We start from the raw sequence: 10,557 nt of genomic DNA, 5'->3' as shown, positions 1-10,557 counted from the left end.
AAGGTGAGACCCACTTATTGTTTGCCAGCATAATTGTCAAACTTGACACATATGCTAGCACATTATAAGATTTAACACATTCTAGCACACAAACTAATGCAAGCATTGTGACGCAAAAAATACATTTTTATTTGCTAAGTCTTAATACATACAATTATACACACTTGTTAGTACACCAATTGTAGATGCTCACAAGTTAGAATGAATCAATAAAAGTGAGGATAACGTTCATCCTCATTTGCTGAGGATGAACAAAATCGGACTCCCCTTCTCCCCGAATAGATCAGGCTTCTTTTGGATTAAAAAAAAAAAAAAGGGAAAGAAAGAGTACAATATAATATTCTCATTTTCTTGAAAGAAAGAAAATACACATTTGTAGAAAAGTGCACACAAAGTGAACTCAAATGGAGAAAAGGGCACATAAGTCATTTCGTCTTGAAACCGCCAAATTTCTCAACCGAAAGAAACTACTACAAGGGTAGATTCGTCATTCCGTTGATCATCCCCCGCATTTAAAACCATACCTTCCCTCTCCGTCTACCAAAAAATGAGACAATTCAGTACCTCCTCCGTAGTTATTATAGAGAGAGAAACACAGTTGTAGAGAGAGAGAGAGAGAGAGAGAGGGAGAGGAGCCATGTCTCCAGCGTATCCAACCGCCGGAAACAAGAAATTCCGGTCAATCACTGCCTGCGACGCGTCTGCCGTAACTGACATGTCGATCGCGGCGGACCTGGACGGGACGCTCCTGATCTCTCGATCGTCGTTCCCGTACTTCATGCTGGTGGCGATCGAAGCCGGGAGCCTCCTCCGCGGTCTCGTTCTGCTAATCTCCTTCCCCCTCATCGCAGTCGCCTACTTGTTTGTCTCCGAAGCTCTGGCCATCCAGATGCTCATCTTCATCTCCTACGCAGGGCTCAAGATCCGAGACATCGAGCTCACGTCTCGGGCCGTGCTTCCGAGATTTTATGCAGCGGACGTGAGGGCGGAGAGCTTCAATGTGTTCGATAAGTGTCGGAGGAAGGTGAGCCTTTGTTTTGTTTTTCTAATTTCCGATCGAATTACTACATGCAAATAAGTATTTCCTCCGTCGCTATTTGTCTGCCTATTATGGGAATTCCAAACTATGATTGAACGACTTTAGTTAAAAAGTGATTAGATTTCCACAATTACCCTTTTTATTGGTTTTGTTACCCTGTTTATTGGTTTCGTGTTAGCCTTAGTATGTCCTTCAAATCAAAATTGAAGGGGTGAAATTGGAACTTTGCCCTTTATTAATTTTGAAAAATTGCAAATAATTTGAGACAGCTTAAAAAAGAAATGTGAGTAAACAAAATGGGACAGAGGAAGTACTAGTACAAAACTAAAGAAAACGCTTTAACCGAATTTTCCAGGTTGTCGGGTTCCTTCAGATTCCTTCAGATTAAAGTTTAAAATAACGGTATCGGGGTATGAAAGGATACTTGGACTTGTCTGTCGTGGACCTCGTTGTCATGAATATTTAAAATCATTCTTTATGGGTTTTTTTTTTTTATGTTTCTGAATCACACTTGACAATCGTGTATTGTAGCCGATCAAAAAAATCCTGTGTTATTGTAACGGCCCGGTCCGTAAGTCGGAAATGGACCGATACGAAATGAGAATTGCCCGGTACGCAGCAATTTCCCATGTTTTTTTTTCTTCTTGTTAATCAAGGAACAACCTTGCAGTCGAGCCACTATTGGACCCGACTGTGCAATCCAAACCTCGGGAAGATTAGTACAACAACCTATCGCCATGCTATATTGCAAACGCAGATCCGACCTTACCATATTGACAACCCATGGGTGGGTAGCAATTTTCCATGTTATATGAGATGTAACGGTATTGTAAGCAATGACAGCTCCAAGAATTTATAGTAGTGTGTTCAGAAATTGTCTTAACTCTTTTAGCTGATTTATTAACCACTAATATATGTGCAAAATTTCATATATTAGTATAAATAGTGTAGACAAAAAACATAACCTGTATTCTTAAAAATTAACTACCAGGTGAAATGAGAACTTAAACATATATACTACAGTATATTTTTAACAAAAATTTAATTTAATTTAATTTTTGCAAGTTGTCGTATTTGTGTTAGTAGACAGTGTTTAAAAAATAGAGAGATTTATATTTTGCAGATGCCCTAAACGAATTCTCATATTTTGTGCCAATTAATGTTTAACCGGTGTATTTATATAGTAGTACTAAAATCCTTTTGAAAGAAGTTGTAGCGAGTATGTTGCGACCGACCTTCTTGAAAATATGTTGTTTGTTAGTATGACATGATGAGATTTTCTATTGTAGTCTTAGATTCGAAGGAATATTATTCAAGTTAACAATATTTTGCAACACAGTTGAATTTAAAACTTTGTTTGTAATTCTATAAACTAACTAGACAAAAAATAATATAGTAGGCACGAATGCGACAAAAATAATAAAGTAGTCACAAATGCAAAATTAACACATTTAGATTATCAACAGTAGAGATGGAGAGAGAACACAAAGCATACTGCTTAGACTAAAAGATTATATTATTTTTCATTATGGTTGTGAGCTTTATTTGAGAAAATGCGTTAAGTGTTCAAATATGAATTACCTGAATTAATAGGGTGTAATTAGGTTGTGATTGAGTGTCTAATTGGTTGAGTTGGATGATCAATTGTTTTTGGGTTAGATGTTTAAGACTTAGAATTGAGTTTTCAAAGAAAGACAAACCTGTAATTTTACATGTATTCTACGAAAAAAAATAATTTATTTGGTGTTCATGTAACCATTCAATGTTGAATGTACAGCCCCCTAGTGATCGTAAGGCTAAAAAACAGCTACGTATTTGCCGATACAATATTTAATGGCCGCTATTTAGTTAGAACATCGCTTCTAATCGTACAATAACAGAGCCAAAAATATTTTTCTGTTAGTGGAGTTATTCTTAAATTATTGCTCTAACAATAGGATTAATGAACAATTATTGCACTAAGACGAAACTAGTTAGGTTTGTTTAATCGGGGGAGATGGGGAGTTCATTATTCATTGAATAGTATAATTAACTAATGACAGAATTACTCTAGTCAGTACTTTTTGTTGTACCATGCCAGCCGTAATCTGGCCTCATTTGATTTGCGGATTAATTGTCTAGAATAAGACTAACAATAGCTAATCACAAGTAATTTCACGTTTGGTTTCCAACGTGACATTCGGTTGATATTGGAATTGTTCTCAAAAAGTATTTCAAAATTTTCTTTTGTAAAAAATTAAATCGAACTTTTTTTTTTCTATAATATTTATTTTTAATAAAAAAACTACTCCATTGCTTTAGGTAGGATTAACATATGTTTTCAAAATATTCGGTTGTACCTCTTCATCCTCAATAGTTCCGAGCAAGATATTGCAATTAGTACTGATCGCCTCCAATCAATCGCAATAGTAAGTCTAATAGCATGTCATAGTCTTGCGAAACAAAAGAGCCCATTGTGCGTTGATGTCTAATCGCATTTCCTATTTTGTAAAAGTTAAGCATTACTAATGCCTATATCGGTGACCATGCTATAGGCTTATGCAGGGTCAGCCCTAGGCATAGGTCCATTAGGAGACCGCCTAGGGTCTTTCATTTTTGGTTCAATTATTGGGCCCTAAAATAGAGAGATATGTTAAGTACAATGTATGTCAAACATTTTTCAAATAAAAATGTGCAGCGTGGTGGTAAGATCTTGGCTCTTTAGCCTAAAGATCATGAGTTCAATCTACCGATGACTCAATTTTTGAGCTGATTTTTTGGAAAAAAGTGGAAAAAAATTGTTCAAAATGATGTCATTGTGAGATGAACTCACAATCCAGGACGCCAAAGTCACACCCATAAGGCAATCTTGCTTCTTGGTTGAACAACTAATTTATACGGAGTATAAAGAAAACTTGAGAGGCCTCATTTTCATATCATGCCTGGGAACCTCCTAAATCTCAGGACTGGGCCTGGGCTTATGTTAAGTAATTCCTTAGAATCGTGACTCGTGAGTAATGTTGTATGGCTAGAAATAACTTTGCTGGTATATGTTAGGACATGTTACAAAGTTTTGGGATGAAGAGTAATTTTCAAAGATTTCAAGTGGGCGCCGAGGAAAAAAGAAGAAGAGGATTTCATGTGGGCAGCTGCTCTGACGGGCCTTGTTAGCTGTCATTGCTTTTAACGGGGAAAGCAAATATGAACTGATAAAAATCCAAACTATTGAGTAATTATTTTTGTTTGATAACTGGTAATATTCATTGAGTTATATTGAATACTGATTTTCCCGGGACAGGTGGTGGTGACGGCGAATCCAACGGTGATGGTGGAGACTTTCGTGAGGGAGTATTTGGGAGGGGATAAGGTGTTGGGAACGGAGATCGAAGTGAATCCGAAGACGAAGAGGGCCACCGGATTCGTGAAGAGTCCCGGGATATTGATAGGAAAATGGAAGAAACTGGCTGTTATGGAGGAGTTTGGTGGGGGCGAAATGCCTGATATAGGGATCGGAGATCGCGAGTCTGATCACGATTTCATGTCCATCTGCAAGGTTTGTTTTCTTCCCTCTTGATATTCAGTAGTTGTTTGGTTGCTGAGAATATGTCGTACACACCTACTATACAGTCTTTGGGATGTTAAAAGACTAAAAAGACAAAGGAAAAAAGAGAGGATGTTTTCGTTTCATTGATTTTTGTGTGGCTTTTATCATTTTCTCCCCCAGTTTTTAATGATCGGAAAAAGTTTTCAAATGTAACAAAATGTAAAGGACAGTGCAGTATTATTTTTGGTTACCTACAAGTCTTTTTGTATAGTTTCTAAAATATGTTAGTTTATAAGTAATAACTGAGATCAGTGCACAAATGCTACTCCGAATCATTTCCGTTTTAGATTATACATTCGATTTCCCCTTTGTATGCACCGGTTTTGTATTTTGTTCTACAGAAAAATGTGATATTCCATGTAATTTTAGTCCCTAATTTTTCTTATGAAGGCCCCTAGTTTTTAGGAAACTTCTTCTTACTTTTCATAAGAGCCCAGTGCAATCCATGTCTAAGGCTGTTAACTTTATACGATCGAAAGCTCGTAAATCACATAAGACTTATACGTACGATTGAAGCGCAGCGGAATTGAATTGCTTCAAGTTTTTCACGATTTGAGACCCGCTCCACAAGTACCGATTACATACACAAATACCGTTTCTCTTCGCGCCGGGTAGAGGAGACTACTAGAGTCTGCTCTCGATATCCACACCGCAGATCCTAGGGTTCTTAGATAGAAACCCTAGAGAGAGAAGATCTTTGACAGGAGAGGAGAAGGAGAGATGAAACTCTAATTCTTTCGTATTGTGTGTATCTCTAAATATTTGCAGGACTATATTTATAGATTAAAGTCCAAGAGTTCAAAATCTCCTAATAGATGTAGGTGATTTATAATCTTTGAACTCTTCTAACAGATAGAGATTAGGAGTCTGTCTCATCCTTCTAACCAACTCAATCACATAACCCATGTGGACGACCCATGTGGGTTGGGTTGGGTCCGGTCCGAACCGACCCATTTTTCTAACAAAGGCTTTGTTTGGCTTGTCTAGAAAGGTGGGTCTTATTTACTCTTAAGCCCAAAAAGCACCACGTGACAATGCCTCTGATTTTTCATTGTAATTTTGTTTGTGAATACGTATGCCACATTGTTGCCACTTGTATGTTTAGTTTGATCTAATGGTGGGACGGTCCTCTGTTCAAAACAGGAGGGCTACATGGTGCACCCTGACAAATCAGCAAAGCCGGTACCTCTTGATCGCCTCAAAAGCCCAATCATCTTCCACGACGGCCGATTAGTCCAGCCCCCAACCCCGCTTAACGTGCTGCTCACCTACGTTTGGCTGCCATTTGGCTTCATGTTGTCCCTCATTCGTGTCTACTTCAACCTCCCCCTTCCCGAGCGTGTCGTACGCCACTCCTATCGTATGCTCGGCATCAACCTCGTCATCCGTGGCAATCCGCCGCCGGCCCCATCCCCTGGGACTCCTGGAAACCTCTACGTGTGCAATCACCGTACAGCCCTCGACCCGATCATCATTTCCATTGCACTCAAACGTAAAGTCTCATGCGTGACATATAGCGTAAGCCGCCTCTCCAGGTTCATGTCACCTATCCCGGCTATTGCTCTGACCCGTGATCGCGAGGCGGATGCAGCCCGGATCAAAGAGCTGCTCCAGAAGGGTGATCTAGTGGTTTGTCCAGAGGGGACCACGTGCCGCGAGCCCTACTTGCTCCGGTTCAGTGCTCTATTCGCTGAATTAAGCGATAGAATAGTGCCCGTTGCAATGAATGTTAAGCAGAACATGTTCCAAGGGACCACAGTGCGTGGGTGGAAGTTTTGGGACCCGTATTTCTACTTCATGAACCCGAGGCCAAGCTACGAGATTACGTTCCTTGACCGGTTGCCGGAGGAGATGACTTGCAAGGGTGGAAAATCGTCATTCGAGGTGGCCAACCACGTGCAGAAGGTGTTGGGTGGGGTGTTGGGCTTTGAGTGCACCCAATTGACTAGGAAAGATAAGTATTTGTTGTTAGGAGGGAATGATGGGAAAGTTGAATCCATGTACTCCAAGAAGAAGTGAATACGGAAGGGAAGTTTGATACATACTGAACTCATATTCTGTCATGGGTATCGTGGTCATTTGAGAGGTTGAGAGGGAAGATTTCCTCAGGTGGGGGTGAAGGGTAATATGTGTACCTGTTTGGGTTTTTTCGTATTTGGTTTGTGAAGCATTGTTAAGAATTCTCCAGTGGGAATTTGCTTAAATTGATCTGTACTTAATATGATCATTAAAGCAAATGAAATAGTCAAATTTGTAAGTGCTTGGAGATCCATAGAAAGTGATACGTATTCAACTTGGTTGCTATATTTAATTGAAGCTTACTCAACGTATTGAATTTGGCTTGTCTGCGGTCCAGTTTTGGACTGTAAAGGTGTGATCCAAGTGATTGCAGCCGTCAGATGAAAATTTTAAGGGTCCAGATTTGTTTTCAATTTATGACCAATACTAAACGATTATGACCAATAATAAATTCAACAAATCTGAACCATTGATTTTCAAGATGAACGGTTCACAATGAAAAGCTGCTTTGTCCAAAGAATAAATGTTTTTAGATGTATACATCAGCAGGAAATACATACTGATATATAATAGTGTTTAGAGAACCCTTCTATGAGCGCAAGAACTTGAATAAACTTCACAGAGAAAAGAAAGGGGTCCAGTTCCTCTCCAGTCTAATGGTTTGGACTGGGCGAGATAGTTTAGATCGGGACCGTCTATTGATAGATTCAATGGTTCGGATTTTCTCATACACTTTTACCGGTAAGAATACACTATTACCGGCAAAAGTGTAAAAACATCCAAAATCGTTGATTGCAGCAAATGAATGTATAACGCCCCGAATTTTGAGTACGTTAAAAAGACAATTTCATTGAAAACTTCAAAATAGAGTCTGACTCTTATTACAACAAAACTTCCACAAGAGTTCAATAATGACACAAATGAAAAGGGTTCTAGGGTTCCTAATTACAGCTCCACCTGCTTCTCCATCATAGCCAGCTCCTCAGCTCCAAAAGCCTCCAAGGTGTACTGTTCATCTTGATCATCTACAAGGTCTGACACATTATACCGGCGTCGCCACCAATATAATATGTCAGGGTCACCAAAAAGGCAACACCGTGAGCTACAAAAGCTCAGCAGAATAATCTCATACCCACTAACCCATAACTTACAAATAATAGGTTATAATAAAACATCGATTTCCACATGATACGTGTATACAGCTAACAATGACACATCCACATTCGTTAATCAACTATCGTTGGTGTCCAAGATTTCAGAGTTTCTCCTACGCGACTCATCGTAGACCGTGTCAACATTTTCATAAACAAATCAACATTTCAAAAAAACCACTTTGTTTAACACACACAATTGCATTGGTTCCGTACCGCGGATAACCAAGCCACACACTAAACCTTGGTTCTGCCGTTCCGGTCTCCCGAGTATCCTCACAATGGTTCCGCCGTCCCGGGTTTCCATTGGCACACAAAAACATTTGCATTGGTTCCGTACCGCGGATAACCAAGCCACAATTCAAAACCCTTGGTTCCTCCGCTCCGGGTTCCCAAGTATCCCACAATGGTTCCGCCGCTCCGGGTTCCCATTTGGGGTTTTCGAAAAACTAAACCCTCGGTTCCGCCGCTCCGGGTTCCCGAGTATCCCCACAATGATTCCGCCGCTCCGGGTTCTCATTGGGTTTTTCACAAATCTTACTTTTACACACGCACACAACTCACATAATGCCACCAAAAACCGGTCATTATGCAGTTTCAAAATATTTCCTTTCTCGGAAAACATTTCTTTTCATTAACCACACCCTAGGTGTCATGTTTCTACTTTCTCGATTCTCGTGTCTCGTTTACATGCAAAGACTCCGCGGTAGGACAAAAATAAGCATGAATCATTCCAACAAGATCATCCAATTCTATATTACTTATCACGCTTAATCACCACTTATAGCATAACGCCACATGTACGGATGCCCTTGGAGTGTATCACTTATGCTTTATTCAAAGCACAACGCCACATGTACGGACGCCTTTGGAGTGAAATCACTTATGCTTAATCACACCACAAGTAATACAAGCAATTCATATATGCATACTCATAACCATCCTAAAGATCAAAATACGAATACTTAAAGTATATAGGTAAAGATACACTTCATAAAATTCAGAGTAGTAGATAGGGAGAATCTACCGTTCTTTCTTAGCAATTCGAAATAACAACGTTATATTTGAGTAAGTAAGTAAATAGGGAGTAAGTAAGGATTTCCTTACCGTTCTTCTAGGCGGTAGTAACGGCTACGTACGGAAAGTACGTCGGTGGTCGGACGGAGTAACTTTCCTACGGTATGCCTTCGGGAGCTTCAAAAGAGAAAGGTCTCTCTCGAAACCTAATCTTGACTAAACTACTTAAGCTTTTTGGATTGGAGGGTGGTCGAGTGGCGGTTTATTGGCGGCTTAGGTTGAGTTTCTTGAAGAACTCAAGAACAACTCAAGAACAAAGAAGAACAAAGAAAGAACACAATTTTTCTAGAAAGAGAAGTTGCTAGGTAAAGGTGTGAGTTCAATGCTTGGAATGGGGTCCTATTTATAGGTAAAATCTTGGCTCTCTCTCTCTCTCTAAGGCCGGCCCCCCTCTCTCTCTCTCCATACATCAAATTTTGACACATATCATGCAATCTTTGAAAGATCAAAGCCTAACCCTAGGCTTGCATGGCTAAGATTTGTCCTTGGATGGGATTATGGAAGATTTGTTGGAAGAAAGAAGACAATGGTACAAGATTTGGTTTTAAACAAATCATAGAAGTACAAAGGAGAGTTAGTTTTGGCTAGGAAAAAGATTCACCCATGAGTTTGAAAAGATGAAGAAAGATCATGGAAGGTACAATCAAATTTCCTCTCTCTTTCCTCCTTTCTCTCTCTCCTCTCTCCCTCCTCTCTCTCGGCATCTCTCTCTCTCTCTCTCTCTCTCTCTCTCTCTCTCTCCTAGTACACTATATATATATATATATATATATATAAACAAGAAAGAATAAGTAAAAAGTACCAAAGTACTAGATTTACCAAATTAAATACCCAATAAAGAATTACAATTAGGCACATGTTTGACTAAACAAATAGACTAGTGTACTAATGTATTCTAGGAAGATCAACTCCCCAATAAATTAATCCCATTGGGTACAAAACCCCAATATAAAAATGAAAGAGTACTTAGGAGAATCTTAGGCCTTAAAGGCTACTAAGGCTAATAAGTACTTTAATAATAAAATATATGTACTTTATCACATGGGCAATTAGAAAAGACTAGTTTATTAAAACCCTTGTACTTAGTTTGAAAGATTAAACCTTTTACCCAATGGATAATAAATTCTCTAACTTTTATTGTCCAATGGACAATAGTAACTAGGGAACTTTTATATTAAAATAATAAAAAGTTGTCCTTTAAAGCATGTGACAAAAGCCTTATATTTAAATATAGGTGTGGTACCAAGTATCCCAATTAAATAATAGGCTAGGATTCTCCCCATTAGATTATAATATAGTACAAGTACTAGTTTAATAAATAAAGTACTTTGGAAATCTAGGGTTTAGATATACCCCAATAGTTTAATGCTTAAAATCACATGGGAAATCCATACTTGATTATTTGAATAGAACCTTGTACCCGGTTGGAAGATTAGGGCTATTACCCAATAGATAATAATTTCCCTTGCGGTTAAAGACCAATGGATAAAAGAACTACAAGTACTTTTTATCTTAAAATAAGATTTTGAAAGACTACATGTACTTTTAATCAAATATTATAATGAAAAGCTTATTGTCCAATGGACAAAAATTACCCTAACCACTATGGACCAATGGGTAAAGGCAAAGGTTCAAAAGTTTCAAAAGGTCCAAAATGTTCATCTAGTAACTAGGTGAGTTGGTTGCTT

The 10,557-nt window shown here is 38.7% G+C and overlaps 1 protein-coding gene across 1 annotated transcript; it reads left to right on the top strand.

Annotated features, from left to right (window-relative positions):
- The first annotated feature begins 538 nt into the window (after positions 1 to 538).
- On the top strand, positions 539 to 6,957 carry LOC131326115 (probable glycerol-3-phosphate acyltransferase 8). The gene is made up of 3 exons (XM_058358724.1): positions 539 to 1,024; positions 4,317 to 4,571; positions 5,766 to 6,957. The coding sequence occupies exons 1-3, from the start codon at positions 638 to 640 to the stop codon at positions 6,639 to 6,641; spliced, it is 1,518 nt and encodes a 505-aa protein (XP_058214707.1). The 5' UTR covers positions 539 to 637; the 3' UTR covers positions 6,642 to 6,957.
- Positions 6,958 to 10,557: the final 3,600 nt, after the last annotated feature.

Source organism: Rhododendron vialii, chromosome 1a (genome assembly GCF_030253575.1).
Source record: "Rhododendron vialii isolate Sample 1 chromosome 1a, ASM3025357v1".
Lineage (NCBI taxonomy): Eukaryota > Viridiplantae > Streptophyta > Magnoliopsida > Ericales > Ericaceae > Rhododendron > Rhododendron vialii.
The sequence above is the reverse complement of the archived record's forward strand: the minus strand, read 5'-3'. Positions and strand labels throughout refer to the sequence as shown.